At 42.4% G+C, this 23,475-nt stretch overlaps 1 protein-coding gene across 1 annotated transcript in view; it reads left to right on the forward strand.

Moving 5' to 3' along the window:
• LOC125486843 (immunoglobulin superfamily member 1-like) overlaps positions 1-23,475 on the forward strand; it is a 171,657-nt gene that overhangs the window by 100,408 nt on the left and 47,774 nt on the right. Inside the window, exons 6-11 of the mRNA XM_048616167.1 lie at positions 2,834-3,127; positions 4,364-4,669; positions 5,887-6,180; positions 8,609-8,902; positions 16,319-16,609; positions 20,897-21,193. Coding sequence (XP_048472124.1) covers positions 2,834-3,127; positions 4,364-4,669; positions 5,887-6,180; positions 8,609-8,902; positions 16,319-16,609; positions 20,897-21,193 — 1,776 coding nt within the window. The remainder of the gene's footprint in view (positions 1-2,833; positions 3,128-4,363; positions 4,670-5,886; positions 6,181-8,608; positions 8,903-16,318; positions 16,610-20,896; positions 21,194-23,475) is intronic.

A 23,475-nucleotide genomic window follows, 5' to 3' on the forward strand; every position in this document is an offset into this window, starting at 1 on the left:
GTGTAGGTACGGAAGAGGGATTGTTCCACGTAACCTACAAAGAGGCAGGCGTAGCTTGGGCCCATGCGGGTACCCATGGCCACCCCCTTTGTCTGTCAGAAGTGGGAGGAATTGAAAGAGAAGTTGTTGAGGGTGAGAACGAGTTCGGCTAAGCGGATGAGGGTGTCCCTGGAGGGGGACTGGTTGGGCCTGCGGGACAGGAAGAAACGGAGGGCCTTTAGGCCATCTGTATGGGGAATGCAGCTGTAGAGGGACTGGATGTCCATGGTAAAGATGAGGTGTTGGGGACCGGGGAATTGGAAGTTCTGGAGGAGGTGGAGGGCATGGGTGGTGTCACGGGCATAGGTAGGGAGTTCCTGGACCAAGGGGGAGAAAATGGAGTCCAGATAGTTGGAGATCAGTTCGGTGGGGCAGGAGCAGGTGGAGACAATGGGTCGACCAGGGCATTCAGGTTTGTGGATTTTGGGAAGGAGATAGAAGCGGGCAGTGCGGGGTTGGGGAACGATGAGGTTGGAGGCCGTGGGTGGGAGGTCACCTGAGGTGATGAGGTTGTGGATGGTTTCATCTCCTCCCTACTAACCTCATCCCGCCCCTTTGATCTATCCGTCCTCCCTGGACTGACCTATCCCCTCCCTAACTCCCCACCTACACTCACCTTTATTGGCTCCATCCCCGCCTCTTCGACCTGTTTGTTTCCTCTCCACCTATCCTCTCCTCTATCCCTCTTCTATCCGCCTCCCACTCTCTCCCTATTTATTTCAGAACCCCCTTCCCCTCCCCCTTTTCTGATGAAGGGTCTCGGCCTGAAACGTCAGCCTTTCTGCTCCTATGATGCTGCTTGGCCTGCTGTGTTCATCCAGCCCTGCACTTTGTTGTCTCGGATTCTCCAGCATCTGCAGTTCCTACTATCTCTGAGGCAAAGGATGTATCCTTCTAAGGATATACATTACATTGTAAGTTACATTATTTGAGGCTAGAGTCCATTCAACAGTCTGATAATGGCCAAAAAGAAGCTGTTCCTGAACCTGCTTGTGCGTGTGTTCAGGCTTCTGTATCTTCTGCCTGATAGAAGAGATTTTAGGAGATTATTACTAGGGTGTGATGGGTCTTTGATGATGTTGGCGGCCTTTCCGTGGCAACGAGCCATGTAAATAGAGTCCATGGATGGGAGGTTGGCTTCCATGATGGCCTGGGCTGTACATACCACCTTCTGTGGTTTCTTACAGTCCTGGGCAGAGCGGTTGCCATACAGGCCATTATATACCCAGACAGTATGCTTTCAATGGTGTATCAATAGAAGTTGGTGAAGGATCTTATGAACATGCCAAATTTCCTTAGCCACTTGAGAAAGAAAAGGCGTTGTTGTGCCTTCTGGACTGTCGCATTTCCCTGGGAGGTCCAGTACAGATCATTGGTTATCGCCTTCCGGAAGAACCATTGCCTTCGCCATTCCTTAATTTGCATCACACACCCCCCCAACCACTCCACCACCGCATCCCCCTCCCACCACCCCACCATCCCACCACCTCCTCCCACTTCCTTCCCCTGTCACTGTAAAAGAAACAACACCAGCCCACACCACCTCCCTCACCTCCATCCAGGGCCCTAAACAGTCCTCCAGGTGAGACAGAGTTTCACCTGCATCTCATCCAACCTAGTCTATTGCATCTGGTGCTCCCAGTGTGGTCGTGTCTCCATCAGTGAGTTGAAATGAGCGATGTCTGGGAGGTTAGTTTGGCTAACGTAGACTAGGTGACCGTTTCGCCAAGTATCTTTGCATGGTCCAAAACAGCCAAACTACCCTCCCAGACATCGCTCATTTCAACTCCTCCCTCCACCCCCTCAACTCCCCCTCTGACATGTCCATCCTCAGTCTCCTTCAGTGTCGTAGTGAATCAGATCGCAAATTTGAGGAACAACACCTTATCTTCCGCCTGGGCACCCTACAGCCCAGAGAACTTAACATTGAGTTTGCTAATTTCAAATAACCTTCCCACCCGTCCCCCTGCTCCCTTTCTGGCCCCTCCTCCTCCCTTCCTTTCCACCGACTGACCCTTCCTTCCAGCCACCAACCGGATTCATCCCTCCCATCAACCCGGTCGCACCTACCGCCAGTGTCCACCTATCACCACCGTTCTGCTACCCTCCCCACCTGCTTTATCGGCAGCTCCCCCTACCCCCACATCCAGTCCTGAAGAAGGATTGTACCTGAAACATTGACTTCTCCTTTCCTCCAGATGCTGCCTGGCTTGCTGTGTTCTTCCAGACTCCTATTTGTCTACCAGAGATGAAAGTCTTGTCTTACGTGGAGAGATTTAGCAGTACAGGTCTGCGCTCACTAGGATTTATAAAAATGAGAGGAGATCTAATTGAGATATATAAAATGCTGAAGGGGATTGACATAGAACATAGAACGTTGACTGCATAGATGTTTCCCCTCATGGGGCAATCTAGAACAAGAGGTTATGGTTTTAGGCCAAGGAGGGACATATTTAAAGCAGAAGTGAGGAGGAATTGTTTCTCTTAAAGGGTTGTGAATCTGTGGAATTCACTGTCCTAGATTGCATTGGATGCCAGGATGCTGAATAAACTTAAAGAGAAGACAGACAAGTTTTTAATTAATAATGGGTTGAAGGGTTATGGGTAGTGAGCAGGAATTTGGATTTGCGTCAAAGATGAGATGAGCGTAATCATATTAAATGGTGGAGCAGGCTTATCCTGCTCCTAATTCTTAATTTCGTCTGGCTCAGAAGTGGGCACACCACCCACACTGATCTATGAGATTTCTTTTGAATGATTCATTTCTCATAGAGTTTCTATTTATTTTGTGCAGATCTACTAACTACGCCAATGATATCGCTTGATCAATCGACTAGTGTTTACTTGGAAGGAGGGACAGTCATTCTTACCTGCATTGTGAAGGGTGACTATCTAGGCGAAACCTTCATCTTTTACAGAAATAGCCGAATGCTGTACTCTAGTCAAATCAGCATAAAGCACAACATTGGCACCTTCACAGCTACCACAGCAAACGAAGGTGATCAGTATCAATGCCAGTATGGTACATCCATTAATGGAAGATGGTTGTGGTCCCAACTCAGTGAGGCTGTGTCAATCACTGTGACAGGTAAGTGACAAAAAACATATTATTAGTCTGTGTAGGCTGCCTTTATTTTCAAACATTCATAGATTTGCCATTCCAACAAACTAGAGTGTTAATATAGAGAGAAATGAAAGCAGAAAGCCTCAATTATTGAATCAGAACATATTACTGCACAGCAGACCTTTCCATCCATCATGCCTGTTCTAGCTTTTTCAAAGAGCTGTTCAATTATTCTCACTCCCTATATTTTTTCTCATAGCCCCTGCAAATATTATCTATTATTCAAAAACAGAAATTGCCAGAGAAATTCAGCAGGTCTGGCAGCATCTGTGCAGAGAAAACAGTTAATGTTTCAAGCCCAGTGATCCTTCCTCAGAACTAGGCTGGACTGGTCCCGAGACTCAAAACATTAAGTCTGCTTCCCCTCCGCAGATACTACTAGACCTGCTGAGTTTCTCTCACAATTTCTGTTTTGTTTCAGATCTTCAGCACCTGCAGTTCTCTTTTTGTCTATCATGTGTTTCTCCAATCAACGTTACAAAGTCACGATTTAATGAGTTTTCACCATCCTTTCACGTAACACATTCAGTATCACAACTCACCGCTTAAAATAAGTTTTACTCATGTCACCATTGATTCTAGTGCAGATCTACTGAATTACATCTTCTTTGTTTATCAACCATTCATTCACAGGAGCTGTTTTCATCTTATGAATTCAATCAATACACACATTCCAAATCTTCTCTTGACCTTCACAGCTCTGAGGGGAAACGATTTCAGCTTCTTCATCTCAGCAAAGTCTGTCATTCCTGATACCATTCCGCTGAATTGTCATTGTGGGATGCTGCTGTATGTATTCTGGTTGACTACAGTTCAAAAAATAATTCATTGTGTAGAGCACATTGTTACGTAGAGTAAGCCTCCCTTTCCTTCTTTGTTTAAATAAACAGCTTCTGGCTGAACACCTTGAAATCTTCTATCAGATTTCATTTGACCTACTTTGTCCTATAATAATTCTATCAGTCCTAAAGTGTGCCAGAAAGTTGATTATATTTGCTACTTGGTAACTCAATTTTGCCCTCTCCACCCAATGAGTCTGATTAACTGTTTATCACCCTCAATGATTTTATTCTTCATTAAAGTAAAATTGGCAGCATGTGGAACCAGCAGAAAAGCTAAACTCTTCACAGTTTTGGGTAAAATTGCCTTTGTGAGTCTTAGTGTATTTCTCATCAATGTGCTCCTCTTCTGCCGTTACAGTTTACCCTGTGCAGCCGTCAATATCTGTGACCCGTTGGGATGAAGTGTTTGTGAGAGGCGAGGTGATCATGCTTACCTGTGAAGCAGGATCTCCATATTTGGGCAGCACTTTCTATTTGTACAGGAACAACAAGAATAGACCAATCAGAATCAAAACAGCTAAGCCATTGCAAGCTGCTGTCGTCTTTAATATCTCAAATCTTTTGGAATCTGGATCGGAAATTTACTCCTGCACCTATAAAAAAAGAGTCCTGGAGCAAGAGATAGTCTCAGGGAGAAGTGAAAATATGAAGATAACGGTAGTTGGTAAGTTTCATGCCCTCTTGCTCTCAAGAAATTTGCGCCACTGGATGTGATGATTCACCCTGTGAGCTGTGGAAAGCTTTAACATCAATACATTGTGTTTTAACTAATCTCCATCAGAACTTCCAGATTTCCAGAGAAGCAGGAGCTCTTTTAACAAGTGGACAAAAAAGTTACATGCCCCCCTTTGAAAGGGCACTATACTCCACTGTAACCAACACAAACCACAGCTTTGAAGGAAACTTAAATTAAACCAAAATTCTCAAGGTTAATCATGTACTGCAACCCCATTAAAGGCCCTAATCTGATGGTTGACATGGCATGCCCCCTGTCCAAGGACACCGAGGTATGGTGCAGCAGAGGAAGACAGACAAGCTGTCAAGTGGAATAGCTACCTCATTCACAATTTGCCTCTGCCTGTTAATGGCCACTGTTATCTGACCCAGGATCAGTCTCGAAGAGGTCTCCTGGTCTGTCCATTCCCTCTCCAGGGAATGGCCAAAGATCAGGGAGAGTACAGAATCATAAATTGAGGGGCAATACCTCTCACACTCTGAATTAATATGACATGCAGAGATACTTCAATTCTGCATTCCCTCTCCAAGACACACTGACTCTGTGCCACATGCAGACTGCATCAAGATGGGTGCCAAAAATCAGCTTGTAAATGTCGACTAGAAATCAGTCATAACTATTGGCCACAACAGCAACACCAAATCTATTCAAGCACCATTAATTCTTTTACTTGGTACTTGAATTTCTAGGGCATGCATGAGGTTTTAAATAATATTTTCAGCCTCAGTAAAATTAGCAGAAGTACGCATTCTTTGTTCTGCTTGTATTCCAAAGTGTAATTTCTGCACAAAAACCTGATATGTCACTAGAACTCAATTCATAACTGGTGTGTTCTCCTGTCCCAATCAGAATCCACTTCAATCAACACTTTTCTCTCATACAGTATAAATGTGGTTTTCCTGTTACTTTGGCTTTTTTATGAATGGTCCTGATGAGTGCAAAATGAAAAGCTGTGAAAAAATATTGCTGTAATACTCAACAACTTAATTTGTTTTATTCATTAAATTCATGAATCAGTGATTTCCCATTTGTGGAATTTCAGATTCCAGACAAATCCTTTCAAGATAGTGGGATTATTGTGGAATTAGATATCCTTCACTGCACAAGAAATTCAACAGATCCATTTCTTAATTACTTCTCCTCAGATCCACTAAGAACGCCAAGGATATCTGTTGATCAGTTGACAGGCGTATACTTAGAAGGAGAGACTGTCACCATTACCTGCACCTCAGACAGAGAATATCGTCGTCAGATCTTCTTCTTTTACAGAGATAATCAGCTTTTGTCCTCTAATCAACTCTCCCAAAAAGGAAACACTGGAACCTTCAAAGTTACCAGAATAAGCCAAGGAGGGAGGTACCAGTGCAAATATGGAACCACCATCAAAGCAAGATGGTTAGAATCACAGCTGAGTGAAGCTGTGACAGTTGCTATAGCTGGTGAGTTAATGGAGCAGCGATTGTTAAATTTCAAAAAGTGAATTGATTATAACACTAATCCATTGAGAGCACTTTATACATCCTTCCAGATTAAAACCAACCATTTGCTATTTAATTTCTATCCCTTATCTAATTTTGGATCCATTCTACTGCAGTTGCCTTAATCCCATTATAGCATTTGTTGCAGATCTATAATGCAATGACCACAGAACTGTTTTAGTGCGGAAGGAGGCCATTCAGCCCATTGTATCCGCACCTGCTTTCAAAGAATTTTGACTTAGCGCTAACCTTCTGCCTTATTCCCGCAACCCTGCACATTCTTTCTATTTAAATAGTCATTTAATGCATTAATTTATTTTACAAAATACTTCATCAAACACCTTTTTAAAGCCTGTGTCCGTAACCTCAACTGCACTGGCCCTACAAAACCTGCTGCCTTTGGTTGTATTTTTATTTCGTGTTTTTCCAGTGAGCCTCAAATCTGCTGAATTGGAATTATACTTGCATGTGGCCAAATTAACAAATATGGGAATTTTAACTTGATATCTGATCCTCCTTATGCTTAATTTTCAGAGCAATTTTAATGTTAAAACTTGTTTTGGGAAGCAGATGTTTCACTAGATCCGGGATCACTTTCCACTGATCATGCAGTAGGAATCACAACTTAACCCTTTGCCCCATCTCATTTTATGAAGCAAAACCTTCCAGTCAACATAAATGATTCATTATTGTACATGAAGAGACATAGACTGATTTTGCATTGTTGCTTCTATAGAGTCATCATGTCTAAGCTGGATCTCTCCAGAGCAACCCAGTCAGTCCCACCCCCGTAGCTGTGGGGGATTTATTTCCATCAAGTGCCCATCTGATTTCCTTCTGAAATCATTCATTGTTTCTGCTGCTATCATCTTCACAGATCATGAGTTTCAGGTAACAACCACTTGAACATACTAATCAGGAACAGGAGTATGCCATTCAGCCCCTCAAACCTGCTGCTGTTGTGTCATTTGTGATGATCATGGCTGGTCTCATTGTAACCTCAAATCCACATTCGTGCCAACTCTAATGACCTTTCACCCCTTTCCTTAATGAGAATCTATCCAACTCTGCCTTCAAAATATTCAAGGACTCTTTCCCCCACCTTTTCAGGAAGAGAATTTCAAAGACTCAAGACTCTCCGAGAGGAAAAAATGGCCTGATCTCTGCTTTAAATGTATGTCCCCTGATTTTTAAACAGAGACCTTCAATTCTGGATTCTCCCATTAGAGGAAACATCCTCTCAACATTTACTCTTCAATATTTTAAGCAGGTAGTTCTGCTATAACGCGTGTTACATTAACGAGAATTGGCTGTAACGCCATTGATGAATAGTGGACGCAGTTTGGATAACATGACTTTCTGCTGTAAAAATATAGTGATTTTCTGTAGATATTTCCCTATAACACGATTTTCTATAGCATAAGGTCACACAAGAACGCAAATATCGCGTCATAGGAGAACTACCTGTATGTTCCTTAAAGACATTTTCTGATGAACAATTAGCTGAATCACAGGTTTCATGGATTTATCAGTGTTTACAACACACTCGGCCATTTGGCCATTGTGTCCATATTGATCAAGAAAGATCTGACTACATCAATCTCATTCTCCATCTCTTAGCCCTTAGTCTTCGAGGTAAAGGCAATGCAAATGAACATTTAGCTACTCCCTAAAAGTTTCAATTAAGTCATCTCTTACTCTTTTATATTCTGGTAGATACAAGCCTAGCCTGTCCAACCTTTCCTCATAAAACAACCTGCCCATTTCAGATATTAGTCTAGTGACCTTATCTTAACTGCCTCCAACATATTTACATCCTTCCTTAACTAGGGTGATGAATACTGTGCACAGTACACATGTGGTTTCACTAATGCCCTGCATAACTGAAACATAACTCCTTTACTTTAGTATTAAATCCCCCTTGCAATAAATTATAACATTCTATTAGCTTTCCTAGTTACTTGGTGGACCTATATGTAACTTCTTTTGATTCATGCATGAGGATACCCAGATCCTTTTACATCTCAGAGCTCTGCAATCAGTTCCTAAATTTCCTTCTTAACCTGCCCCTGCATCTCTTGCCGAAAAGATTAAAACTATATCCCTCTTGTCCTTGCACTCTCAGCTAATTTTTTTCTTGTCTATTTTATTCAAGGCTATCATAATTTTATACACCTCATACGAATCTCCTCCTTTTGCTCCCAGGAGAACAATGCCAGCTTCTCCAACCTAACTTTATAAGTAAAACTCACCAGCCTGGAACCATCCACTCTACGCTGTCTCAAAGGTCCTCAGTTCCTGCCTGAAGTGAGGCGATCAGAATGGACCTGCAACCAGAGCTTTCTAAATGTTCAGCATAATTTCCCTACTTCTATTTATTTTTCCACAGATGCACTAACAACTCCGGGGATATCTCTCGACCAATCAACTGGAGTATATCTGGAAGGCGAAATGGTGACCATTACTTGCACAGTGAACAGAGAATATCATAGTCGAACTTTTCATTTCTACAAAGATAATCAACAACTGACATCTCATCAACTTTCTATAAGGGACAACATTGGAACATTTCCAGTTACCAATCTAAACCAAGCTGGGCGCTATCAATGTAAATATGGAATCGCCATCAAAACAAGATGGTTAGAATCCCTACCCAGTGAGGCTGTGACTATCACTGTTGCAGGTGATTGATGAGAAATACAGACTCATAATGTGTTTATACAAAACTGTTGCTTACTACTAAAATTTGAATCTCTTCATAGTAACTGTTTAACATGCACAAGGTGGATCTCTGGCATCAGTACTTGGTAGGATTGCTGTAACAAAGGCTTCTAAACACAATTAGGATAATGCTAGACCAATTACACTTCATAAATTGGACATAAATTGTGTCTCCCAGCTACAGGAAAGATGTTGTTAAATTGAAAGGGTTCTGAAAAGATTTCAAAGGATGTTGCCGGAGTTGAGCGATAGGGAGAGGCTGAATAGGCTGGGGCTATTTTCCCTGGAGTGTCAGAAGCTGAGGGGTGACCTAATAAAGGTTTATAAAATCATGCACAGCATGTATGGTGTGAATATCCAAGGTCTTTTTTCCCAAGCAGGGGAGATCCTAAACTAAACGGCATAGGTTTAAGGTGAAAGGGGAAAGGTTTAAAAGGGACCTAAGAGGCAACCGTTTTATGCAGAGGGTAGTGCCTGTACGGAATGAGCTGCCAGAGGAAATGGTGGAAGCTGGTACAATGAAAACACTTAAAAGGCATCTGGAGGGTATATGAAAAGCAAGGGTTTAGAGGGATTTGGGCCAAATGCTGGCAATGGGACTAGATTAATTTAGGATATCTGGTCAGTGTGGATGATTTAGACCAAAGGGTCTGTTTCCGTGCTGTGCAACTCTATGACTTAATGACTCTATAAGTAGAGTAACACATCAGTGATTGCAGGGATAGAGTAAAATTGCAATGTATAAAGAATAATATGATTCTTTTTACTGTTTATTCATGAGGTGTGAGAATAGGTGGCTGAACCAGCATCTCTTATTGCCCTTGAAAGCTCCTTTATTGAATAGCTGCAGTCCATGTGCTCTAGGTAGACACACAATGCTGTTCGGAAGAGAATTCCAGGATTTTGACTAAGTGACAGTGAACGAACGGTGATATATTTCCAAGTCAGGATAGTGAGTAGCTTAGAAGGAAACTTGAAGGTGGTGGTGTTCCCATGGATCTGCTGCCCTTGTCCTTCTAGATGGAAGTGGCCATGGGTTTGGAAGGTGCTGTCTGAGGATCTTTGGTGAATTTCTGCAGTGCATCTTGTTGATTGCTCGGTATTGGTAGTACTGTACTTCGGTGGTGGAGGGAGTGGATGCTTGTGGATGCAGTGCCACTCAAGCGGGCTGCTTTGTCCTGGATAGTGTCAAGATTCTTGAGTGATGTTGGAGCTCATCCACGCAAGTGGGGAGTATTCTATTACACTCCTGACTTGTGCCTTGTAGGTGGTGGACAGATTTTGAGGAGTCAGGAGGTGAGTTACGTGCCGCTGCGTTCCTAGCCCCTGACCTGTCCTGGTAGCCACTGTGTTTCTGTGGTGATTCCAGTTGAGTTTCTGGTCAATGATAACCCCTAGGATGTTGAAGTGGGAGATTCAGTACTGATAACACCATTGAATGTCATGGGGCAGTGGTTAGATTGTCTCTTATTGGTGATGTTCATAGCCTGGCATTTGTGTGGCGTGAATATTACTTGCCACAAATCAGCCCAAGCCTAGATATTGTCCAGATCCTGTTGCATTTGAACACAAGCTGCTTCAGTGTTTGACAACTCACAAATGGTGCTGTACATTGTGCAATCTTCGGCAAACATCCCCACTTCTGACTTTATGATGGAGGGAAGGTCATTGATGAAGTGGCTGAAGATAGTTGAGCCTAAGACACTACACTGAGGAACCCTGCAGAGTTGTCCTGGAGTTGAGATGACGGACCTCCAACAACCATGAACATCTTCCTATGTGTCAGGTATGACTCCAACTACCAGAGAGTTTGCCCCCGATACCCATTGATTACAGTTTTTCTAGGGCTCCGTGATGCCACACTCAGTTGAATGCAGCCTTGATGTCAAGGGCTGTCACTCTCACCTCACCTCTGGAATTCAGCTCTTTTGTCCGTGTTTGAATCAAGGCTGTAATGAGGTCAGGAGATGAGTGGCCCTGGCAGAACCCAAATTGTGCGTCACTTAATAGGTTTTTGCTCAGCAATTACTGCTTTATAACACTATTGATGAACCTTACATCAATTTACTGATGATCTAGAGTAGACTGACGGGGCAGTAATTGGCCGGGTTGGATTTGTCCTGCTTCTTACATACAGGACATACCACGGCAAGTTTCCACATTGTCAGGAAGATGCTAGTGTTACAACTGTATTGGAACAGTTTGGCTAAAGAAGTGGAAAGTTCTGGAGCATAAGTCTTCAGTTCTATTGCCAAAATGTTGTCAGGGCCCATAGCCTTTGCAGTATTCAGTGTATCTCCAACTGTTTCTTGATATCACATGGAGTGAATCAAATTGGCTGAAGACTTGTATCTGTAATGCTGGGGACCACTGGAGGACATATTTGCAAGTCAGAGTGGTGTGTGAGTATGGTTGGAGGGGAACTTGGAAGTGGTGGTGTTCCCATGTATCTGCTGCCCTTGTCATAAAGTAATTCAGCACGGAAACAGACTGTTCGGTCCAACCAGTCCATGCCGATCATAATCCCAAACTAAACTAGGCCCACATGCTTGCGCTTGGCCCATATCTCTCCACAAATTCCTTATTCATGTACTTATCTAAATCTCTTTTAAATGTTGTAACAGCACCCACATCCACCATTTCCTCTGGAAGTTCATTCCACACACGAACCATAATATAGAAAATTCAGCATTCTAAAACATGAATTATGTCACAGCAGTGCTAGCTTTAGAGTAAGCTGGTGAACTGGCAAGTTAATTAGAAGCCACACAACAAATGAGAGTCAAAGTACAATTTGTAAATCCATAGATCAATTTCTATATGTTAAATTACCAGCCAACAACAGAATGAATCACAGGGAAATCTGAGATTCAGGCTAACATCTGTGCTGATTCAGCTGATCTCATCTAAGGCAATATTCTTCCTTACAGATAAAACCAAACAACATGGCGCCGATTTGCAAATATGATTACAAAATTGTAACTATATGAGCTGATTCTGTGCATTTCACTTATCCAGTACTTCCCAAACCTTTTCCCTCTCTGACCCCAGTTCGAGGCTTGAAAATTGAAATGGCCGCACACATTGAGAACCACGGGACATGAGAAAAGCTGCAGCGGTATTTTCAAAGATAACAAGGTGTAGAGCTGGATGAACACAGTAGGCCAAGCAGCATCAGAGGAGCAGGAAAGCTGATGTTTCAGGCCTAGACCCTTCTTCAGAAATGAGGGAGGGGAAGGGGGTTCTGAAATAAATAGGGAGAGAGGGGGAGGCAGATAGAAGATGGATAGAGGAGAAGATAGGTGGAGAGGACACAGACAGGTCAAAGAGGCGGGGATGGAGCCAGTAAAGGTGAGTGTAGGTGGGGAGTTAGGGAGGGGATAAGTCAGTCCCGGGAGGACGGACAGGTCAAGGGGGCGGGATGAGGCTAGTAGGTAGGAGATGGGAGTGGGGCTTGAGGTGGGAGGAGGAGATAGGTGGGAGGAAGGACAGGTTAGGGAGGCGGGGACAAGCTGGGCTGGTTTTGGGATGCGACAGGGGGAAGGGAGATTTTGAAGTCCACATTGATACCATTGGGCTGCAGGGTTCCCAAGCGAAATATGAGGAACTGTTCCTGCAACCTTCGGGTGGATTCATTGTGGCACTGCAGGAGGCCCAGGATGGACATGTCTTCTGGGGAGTGGGAGGGGGAGTTGAAATGGTTCGCGACTGGGAGGTGCAGTTGTTTAGTGTGAACCGAGCGTAGGTGTTCCTACTTGGTATTTTCAAACTTGCCTTTTCACTGCATTTTTGGAGCAGGAATCAGGCCTCAAATATTATTAATTCAGACTTGCCCATCAGTTAAAAAAAAACATTTTAAAGGGCCTCATAGCTGTTAAAGGGTCAAAGCTCTACAGTAGCCATCGTTGGCTTAGAGCTCAGGACCAATACATCCTCAAACAGTTTATTCTGCGTGCTCTTAAATCACAGAATGCAAATTCCACACACTCTTTCCTTACCTGAGCAGAATTGGCTTTGTTATTTTGGGAATTCTTTCCTTGTAAACAAAGAATACCACAGAATATGGGCAAACGTATCTTGGATAAAGTAGTATGCCTTCATTTTCAAATTCATAAAGATAAAACTGTGTAAGGTCAAATGCCAAATCCTTCTAAATGAAAGTGGTTGTAAGGTTGGAACGTGTTGCCTAAGGACCCTCGGTGAATGTCTGCAATGCATCTTGTAGATGGTACACAATGTTGCTACTGAGTGTCTATGGCAGAGGGAGCGAATGTTTATAGATGTGGAGCCAATGTGGCTGCTTTGTCCTGGATGTTGTCAAGCTTCTTGAATGTTATTACATCTGCACCCATCCAGGCAAGTGAGGAATACTCTGCTACACTCCTGACTTGTACCCTGTTGATGGGAGATAGAATTTGGGGAGTAATGAGGGGAGGCACTCACTGCTGTATTCCTAGCCTCTGATCAGCTCTTGTAGCTACTGTATTTATATGGCTGCTCCAGTTCAGTTTATAGACAATCTCCAGGACATGGATAATGAGGAAATCAGTGATGGTGATGTCATTGATTGTCAAGGGACAATGACTAGATTCTTTCTTGTTGGAGATGGTCATTGTTTGGCATCTTTGTGGCGCAAATGTTACTTGCAAGTTCTCTGTCGAAACCTGAATATTGCCCAGTTGTTGCTGCATTTGGATGTGGACTGCTTCAGTATCTGAGGAGTTGCAAATGGTACTGAATATTTTGCAATTATCAGCGTACATCTCATTTCTGATCTTATGATGGACGGACAGTCATTGATGAAGCAGCTGAAGATGGGTGGATCTAGAATACTATCCGGAGGAACTACTGCAGAGATATCCTCGGGTTGAGATGATTAACCTCCAACAGTCACCATCATCTTCCTCTGTGCCAGGTATGATCCAACCAGCACAGAGTTTCCCTCAATTCCCATTGACTCAAGTTTTGAGAGGACTCTTTGATGCCATATTTGGTCAAATCAACTTTGATTTCAAGGGTAGTCACTGGCATCACAGAAGTAACACAGAAATTGATGAGGGATAGTCTAACATAGCATTGAGTAATGAATGAGGCAGAGTGTAACAAAGCAAGGAGTGAACATAGCATCACAGCAGTAAGTCAGGGATAGAGTCCCAAAAACACAAGTGTGGATTGTAACACAGAGTGAGTAAGGGACAGAGTAGTAAGAGACAGTAACACTGTAGTGAATGAAGGGATAGAATAACACAGAAGAAAGACACGAATAGAGTAACACAGCAGACAAGGATGGATAGAGTTACAAAAGAAGACAATAACATAGCAATGAGTAAGGGACAGAGTAACAAATCAGTGGGTGAGGGATAGTAAAACGATGGAGAAAGGTCATTGATGAAGCATCTGAAGGCATTTAGGCCTAGGGCAATGTTGCAAGTTAAAAGATTAATAGAATTTTAATCCAGTGGAAATGGCTGAATGACTTCTTTTCCTAGTAAGATATGCATATGTCAAAGTCTGATGTTGGCGCCCTGGAGAGGAGCTTGGGCAGACAATGCAGCGAATGCTGCAGAAACTTATCAGGTGTGGCAGCATCTGTGGAGAGAGAAACAGAGTTAATGTTTCGAGTCCAGTTTGATTTTTCTTCAGAACTTTACTGCCTTAGAACTGTTATGGATTAAAACAGAACTGAATGAGGGATGGATTAACTGAACTGAATGAACGATAGAGCAACAAAATTGCATGATGGATGGATTAACACAGAACTGAATGAAGGATAGAGTAACACAGTAAAAAATGAGGGATAAATGTCCTTTAGGCATTCTGATCCTTCCCTTGTCTGGCCTAACCTAAACTGTGTGTTAAGGTTCACAACTGATTGTGTTGTAGGAATAATTTCATTGCATTACTTAACTGCAACTTACAGGAGTATTTCTGAAGCACTTTCTCCATCTCCATTACCCAGCAGGGAAAGGTAGAAGGAACATAAGGACACCAACACACCCAAACTCCTTTCCAGGGCACCACCTGGGATTGTGGGGTGTTTGCTGACGATTGCAAAATGTTCATCATCATTCACGATTCTTCAGATACTGAACCTTGTCCATGTCCAAATGGAGCAAGAACTGGACAATATCCAGGTCTGGGCTGACAAATGGCAAGTAACATTCAAGTCACACAAGTGCTAAACAATGACCATCTCCAACAAGACAGTATCCAGTCATTGCCCCTGAACAATCAATGACATCACCATCACTGAATGCTCCAATATTAATACCCTAGGGCTTACCATTGACCAGTAACTGAACTGGACCAACTATTTGAATGCAATGGTTACAAGAACAGGTCAGAGGCTAGGCATCCTGCAGCAAGTAACTCACCTCCTCACTCTCTAAATTCTATCTCCCATTTGTAAGATACAAGTCAGGAGTGGGATGGAATATTCCTACTTGCCTGAAAGAGTGAAGCTCCAACAACACTCAAGAAGCTTGACACCATCCAGGACAAAGCAGCCCACTTGATTGGCACCACATCCTTAAATATTCACTCCCTCCACCACTGAGGCTCTGTAGCAGCATTATGTACCATCTACAAGATACACAACCCCTTAGACAGCACCTTCCAAATCCATAACCACTTCAATCTAAAAGGACATGGGCAGCAGATTTATGGGAACACCACCATCTCCTAGTCTCCCTCCAAGCCACACACCATCCTAACTTGGAAATATATCACTGTACCTTCAGTGTCACTGGGTCTAAATCCTGCAAGCTTCTCCCTAACAGTATTTAGATCTACTTAAAGCACACAGACAGCAGCGGTTCAAGGAGGCATCTCACCACCACTTTCTCAAGGGCAACTAGGTACAGACGATAAATCCTGACTCAGCCAGCAATGCCCAAATCCAATGAATGAATAAAAAATATTGTTGGGATCACGTTAACCCATAACCTGCAACAGCTCAAGAAGCAAACTAATCTCCATCTGTCATAAAACTGGACAATGAAGGCTATAGCATTACATGCACACCCAAACATATGTAAAGATATTGGCTAGCTGAAATTTAACTCCCTTTATTTAACGTTTGAATTACTGTTTCTTGTTAGAGACCTTTCCCTTTAATTTTGTTTGTGCCATGGTTAAGTGATATAAGGTTAATTTCAAATCAATGAATTTTGCTTGTGTTGGTATCCAAAAGGAAAACTGTGAGGCTGACTGGCAATAGAAGCCGTATCTGATTTATACATTGACAGGAATCTGTATGATTTCACTTGTGAATTCATGTATTCCTTACCAATGGAATCTCTTGATCACAAGTTTAAGTGCAATGCCATTGTTATAGTTATGAAATAACCAATCTTGTGCTGTATATTAAATGTTACAGATGCACTAACACCGCCAGGAATATCTCTCGATCAGCCGTCCGGAGTGTATTTAGAAGGAGAGACTGTTACCATTACCTGCATCACAAAAAGAGAATATCATGATAAGATCTACTTTTACAGAAATAATCAACTACTGTCGTCATATCAACTGCTCATAAAGGATAACATTGGAACCTTCACAGTTAGCAGCTCCAGCCAAGGAGGGCGGTATCAGTGCCAATATGGATCCTTTGTCAAAACAAGACGATTACTGTCACAGCTCAGTGAGGCCATGACTGTCATGATCACAGGTGAGTGAATGAGAGCAAAGATTCTTGATATGTCTTTTGAAAGTTTTAATTATTTCTGTTAAAAATAAAACTTAATTCAATGTGATGTTTTCCAACATACACAGACAGTGGGTGAGAATTCCATTCTTCAAGGTCTCTTTTCCAAAGACCCCTGAACACAAAGGATACATATTTACTACCAGTGAAATCATTACAGGAGACAGATGTTCAGTGTGAGCATTATGTCATTATAAAGGAATCAAATTAATCTGAAATAGTAGCAAAAGCTCAAACTGTTCTACTGTGAATGGGAGAGAATGTAGGACAAAGAGTATGATAAGCCATTAATAGATGATGCCTATTTTACCAAGCCTGTGAAAGTTACTTCCACTCAAGCAATCTAAAAATTGCAGCTTAACCATAAAATCCCTACAGTGTGGAAATAGGCCCTTCGGCCCAACAAGTCCACACTGACCCTCAGGGCATCCCACTGAGACCCATCTCCCTATAACCCACGCATCCCTGAACACTATGAGCAATTTAGCATGGCCAATCCACCTAGCCTGCACATCTTTGGAATGTGGGAGGAAACCTACACAGACACAGGGAGAATGTGCAAACTCCATACAGACAGTTGCTCAAGGATGGAATCGAACCCGGGTTCCTGGCGCTGTAAGGCAGCAGTGCTAACCACTGAGCCACACCAAAACAACCTCCTTCAGCTTCTTGTGCTGTGCTGTGGTTCTGTATTCACCATTAACAGGGAATGACTGGTAGAGTGAGTTGATGTTACAAACGGACCAGGCAGACTGTCTTGTCCTCGATGAGATCACGCTCCTTGACTGTTGCTGTGTTGCCCACAGAGACCAACAAACCAAAACAAAACACATTTACCAAATGACACCAACAAGAAAATCAATGACAAAAGCATTCTGGGAATTTGAAATAAAAACAGAAACTAAAATAGAAAGCCAGTCCTTGAAACATTCATATTGGACTCAAAGCTTTCACTCTCTTTCTTCCTCCATAGATTTTCCACACCTTTTACCAGAATTATTTTTAAAATGAAGGAGACAAAGCTTCCTTCACTGTCACTAAGTCAGACTTCTGGAACTCCCTTCCTAACGTATTGAAGGTGTCCCTCCACCGCACAGACTGCAGTGGTTCATGAAGACAGCTCACCACCACTTTCAAGGCAATTAGGAGCGGGCATTAAATGCTGGCCGAGCCAGTGATGCCCACATGCCCTAAGTGAATGTAAAAAAAAGATGCTAAGGAATACCTTCGCTCGGCAAGGAGTGAATCTTTGGAATTTTCTACCCCAGAGGGCTGTAGAAGCTCAGTCATCAAATAAGTTCAATAGGTAAGATAGGAGCAGGAGTAGACCATTCAAACCCTTGAGCCTCTTCAATATGATCATGGCTGATTACCAAACTTAATGTCCACCCCCCTTTAGCTGCAAAACCTATATCTATCTTCTTCTTGAAAGCACATAATGTTTTGGTCTCAACCACTTCCACAGGCTTGTAACTCTGTCAGTGAAGAAATTTCTCCTCATCTTAGTCCTAAAAGGTTTACCCCTTATCTTTAAACTGTGACCCCTGATTCTGGACTCCCCCTACCTTCAGGAACATCCTTCCTGTATCAAACCTGAGTCATTCTGTTAGAATTTTCTAGGTTTAGATGAGATCCAACTTCTTCTAAACTGCAGTGCAGACAATCATAAACAACTCAATCTCTCCTCGTATATTAGTCCTGCCATCCCAGGAATTAATTTGGTCTCTCTACAGCAAGAACATCCTTCCTCAGATGAGGAGACTAAAACTGCGCATATTTTTCAAACTTCAGCTTCACCAATGCCCTGTGTAATGGGAGAAAGACATTTTTGTTCCTATACTCAAATCCTCTATGAGCATCAACATACAGTTTGCCTTCTTTATTGCCTGCCGCTTTATTGAATGCTTACTTTCAGCATCTGGTGCACAAGGACACCCAGTCTTGTTGAACATTCCCCTCTCTCAATTTACAGCCATTAAAATAATAATCTGCTTTCATGTTTTTTTGCTACCAAAGTGGATAACCTCCAACATAATACTGCATCTGCCGTTCATTTGCCCACTCCCTTAGCCTGACAAAATCACAATACAATATCTCTGCATCCCCCTCATAGCTCACCCTTCCACCCAGCTTCGTGTCATCTGCAGCTTTTGAGAAATTATATTTAGTTCCCTTATCTAAATCATTAACAAAAAATTGTGGATAGCTTGGGTCCTAGTATTGATCCCTGCAGGACCCCAATCATCAGTAACTGTCATTCTGAAAAAGATTCATTTATTCCTACTCTTTGTTTCTGTCTGCTAACCAATTTTCTATCCAGCCACACACTACTACAATCTTATGTGCCTAATTTTGAACATTAATCCCTGATGTGTGTCTTTGTTGAAAGCCTTCTGAAAGTCAACATAAACCACATTTACTGGATATTCATGATCAATTCTACTAGTTACATTCTCGAAAAATATCAGTAGATTTGTCAATCACAATTTGCCTTTTGTAGGTCCATACTGACTGTGTCTGATTCTGTCACTGTTTTCCATGTGTTTGACTATAAAATCTTTGATAATTGACTTTAGCATTGCTCTCATTACTGACATCAAACTCACTGGTATATAATTCCTGTTATCTCTCTACCTCCCTTTTTAAATAGCAGGGTTACATTAGCTACCCTCCAATCTATTCGAAATGTTTCAAAGTCTAAAGAAACTTGGAAGCTGACCACCAATGCATTCATGATTTCTGGGGCCATTTTTAAAGTACTCTGGAGTGTAGATTATCAGGCTGTGGGGACTTATCAGCTTTCACTAAACCCTGTATTCCCCATTATTTCTGGTAAATTATTTGTGACCTCCTTTGTGAAGACAGAATCGAAGTATGAATTTAGTTCATCAGCTATTTCTTTGTTCCCTGTAATAAATTCCCCTGTTTCTGACTGTAAGGGACCCACATTAATTTTCACCAATTGTTTTCTGTTTTCATACCTACAGAAACTTTTACAGTCAGTTCATTTGCTCTCAGCAAGTTTACTCTCATTCTTCATGTTCCCCTTCTTAATCTAACCCTTGGTTTCCTTTTGCTGACTTGTAAATCGTTCCCACTCCTCAGGTCTGTTGTGTTTTCTTGCCAATTTGTATGTCTATTTCTAGTTTCCCTCGTAAACCATGTTTTGGCCACTATTCTCTTTGCATTCTTGCTTCAGACTGGAATAAAAAATTATTGTAGCTCTTTCAATGTTTGCCATTGCCTATCCACTGACATTCCTTTTAGTAAAATTTTCCCATTCGTCAGAGCCAACTCACGTTTCATATCATTGTAGTTTCCCTTATTAAGATTCAAAACCTTAAGCTCAAAAATCAACTACCTTATTCTCCATCTTGATAATGAGATGACATCAAAGGATCTGGAAATAGTGCAGAACATGGCATTGAGGTAGGTGCTTAGCCATGATCTAGAGTAGCAGAGCAGGCTTGAGGGACTGAATGGGAGGGACTGAATGGCCTAAACTGCTCTTACATACCTAAGTAACACTTGGCCTTTTACCTCCTATCCCCTATTGTCCAATGCACCAGATGCTCCTTTCATGTTAGCAGTGATCGACTTTCAATTTAGTCAACTGTTTTTACTGCTTACAATGCCGCTTTCACTACAGTTGGGAGACCAGTCACAGACTGACCAATTGCTTTTCAGCCTTCTGGCCAAGGAGAACAGAACAAGGGGACCATGTTCTCAGGATATGGGGCAGGTTGTTTTGGACTAATATGAGGCGAAATTTCTTCACTCAGTGTGAAGAACCTGTAGAATTCTCCACACAGAAAGCTGTGGAGGACAAATCACTGAATATACTTAGGAAAAATTAAATAGAATTTCTGGAGGCTAAATGTGTCAAGGGGTACAGAGAGAGAGCAGGAATGTGGTGTTGAGATAGAGGATCAGCCACAACCACGTTGAATGGTGGTGCAAATTGATGGGCTGAAAGGTCTACTTCTGCTCCTATTTTCGACATTTCTATATTTTCTCCATTTAACATTACCTGAGTGACTTTCTTCGATCTGAATATAAAGCAAACCCAAGGGCTAAAACAACTGCTTGAACTCATGAATGAATTAATTAGCCAGATGTTTGGTAGCAGCCTGCAGCATTTGGTGCCATTTGTCATATCTGTTGTCCACTGTGTTCCAAAGTGTTGAATACCAAAATAAGGCCAAACTGTCATTGAATCAATTATCACTGCCTGTTCTTTGCATTTTACAGATTTATCCAAACCAACATTATCTGTGGATTCTAGTCTGTTAGTGAAACACGGAAAGATTACTTTTAATTGTACAAGTCGCTGGAAACATTCTAGTTTCACATTTTACTTGTACCAACATGGAGAGACAAATTACACAGATGTTCAGCATATTTCTACGCAGAACAGTTCAGTCACCTTCACTGTGACAAATTTGGAACACACTATTGGAAGAACATACATTTGTCTGTATAAAGCCAACGTGAGGGGAAGGTTGCTAACATCAGCTCAGAGTGACCCTGTACACTTCAATTCAAGAGGTGAGATTCACAAAACCACTGTGTTCATTTGAGAATTAGAAATGTGTTTATTTGTTATTTTAACACTAAATGCTCCAATTCCAAACAAAAGTTTTATTTTCCAGTTTGGTTCATCGTTCCTCAGAATCTCCAAACAATCTAGGTTTTCCCCCAGAGATCAAAGAAAAAAATAAGACCAATCTACAAACTTTATCAAAAGGTAACTTCACCAAGTAAATAAAAAGCAAATTAAAAATGCTTTAGACATAATGTTTTTGAAAAGAGCGGTTGAGTTCGCACCAAGATCCACACCTTAACATTAGTTCATCTGTTCTGTGCATTAATAAAATGCAAAGTAAATTAACACAGTTTCAAGTGTGACTGGGGAAATGGGGCAGAGGGAAGGCTTCACATTTCTGGACCACTGGAACCAGTTCAGATGCAAGTGGGACTTAAAAATATAGTTGTACTGCAACATGACTGGATATTATGTTTACTATTCAGGATAGCCGGGGGCACAGTAAAGGGAGGGAAAAGTCTTCTGGTTTAAAATACTTTCATTTCAATGTGTGAGGCCTGACTGGTAAGGCAGATGAGCTCAGAGCATGAATTGGCTGTAGGACTGGGATATTGTAGCAATAACAGAAACATGGCTAAGAGAAGGGCAGGACTGGCAGCTCAATGTTCCAGGATACAGAAGCTACAGGCGTGACAGAAGTACAAGTTAGCAAGGAGGGGGAGTTGCCCTTTTTGATAAGGGAGGGCATTACAACAGTGCTTAGAAAGGACATCCTTAAGGGGGTCATCAAATAAGGCCATATGGTTAGAACTAAGAAACAAGAAGGGGATGGTCACTCTGTTGGGACTGTATTTTAGACCCCTAAATAGCCAGCAGGTACTAGAGGAGCAGATGTGTAGAGAGATTGCAGATACCTGTAGGAATAACAGAGTAGTATTGGTTGGAGATTTTGATTTCCCCTGTATTGACTGGGCCATGCAGAGTTTAAAGGGCCCAGGCGGGGTGGAATTTATCAAATGTATCCAAGAAAGTTACCTAAATCATTATGTAGAGGGCCCTCCTCTTAGGAAACAAGGTCGGGCAAGTGACTGAAATGTCAGTCGGCGAGCACTTTGGGCCCAATGACCGTAACTGTCTTGGTTTTACCATAGTCATGGAAAAAGATAAGACAGGTCCACAGGTCAAGGTGCTAAACTGGAGCGGGTCCAATTTTGGGGCCATTAGGCAGGATCTAGCAGCGGTTGATTGGGTGAATGAAAAGGAATGACTGGCAAATGGGAGGCTTTTAAAAGTGTGATTTCAAGAGTCCAGGGACAGTATGTGCATGTTAGGGTGAAGGGAAGAGCTGGCAGGTTTACGGATTCCTGGCTGACAATGGGTATTGAGGCTCTAGTCAGGAAGAAGAAGAAGGCATACATTGGGCCTAAGCTATTGGGTTCAAGTGAATCCCTAGATGACCATAAAAAGTGTAGGAGCACAACTAAGAGGAAAATCAGAAGAACAAAAAGAGGGTATGAGATGGAACGGGCAGATAAGGTTAAAAATAATCCCAAAAGGTCCTATTAGCTATATTGAGTAAGAGGGTGGCTAGGCAGCAAATAGATCCCCTTAAAGATCAGCATGGCCGTCTATGTGTGAAGCCACAGGAGATGGGAGTAAGATTTTTAATGAATATTTCTCCTCAGTGTTTACTCAGGAGAGAATTATGGATGCTAAGGAAATAAGGGAAACAAGTGGGGATGTTTTGGACCACAAACACATTACAAGAGAGGAGGTGTTTGCAGCCTTAGATTGCATTAAGGTGGATAAATCCCCTGGGCCTGATCAAGTCCATCCTCGGACATTGTGGGAGGCTAGGGAAGAAATGCAGAGGCCCTTGCAGAGATTTTTGCTTCATCTTTAGCCACTGGTAAAGTTCAGGAAGACAGGAGGGTGGTAATGTTGTTCCATCGTTTAAGAAAGATAGCAAAGACAAACCAGGGAACTACAGGCCGTTGAACTTGACATCCGCTGTAGTCGAGTTGTTGGGAAGGATACTGAGGGACAGGATCAACCAACATTTGGATAGTCAAGGTCTGATTAGGGATAGTCAGCATGGATTAGTACATGAAAGTCATGTCTGACAAATCTTTTAGAGTTTTTTGAAGTGGTAACCAAGAGGATGGATGAGGATAGGGCAGCAGTTGTTGTCTATATGGGCTTCAGTAAACCCTTTGACAAGGTCCCGCACGGCAGGCTAGTCATAAAGGTTAGGTCGCATGGGATCCAGGGAGAGCTAGCTAAT

This window comes from Rhincodon typus, chromosome 34 (genome assembly GCF_021869965.1).
Source record: "Rhincodon typus isolate 14 chromosome 34, sRhiTyp1.1, whole genome shotgun sequence".
In the NCBI taxonomy this organism is placed as follows: domain Eukaryota; kingdom Metazoa; phylum Chordata; class Chondrichthyes; order Orectolobiformes; family Rhincodontidae; genus Rhincodon; species Rhincodon typus.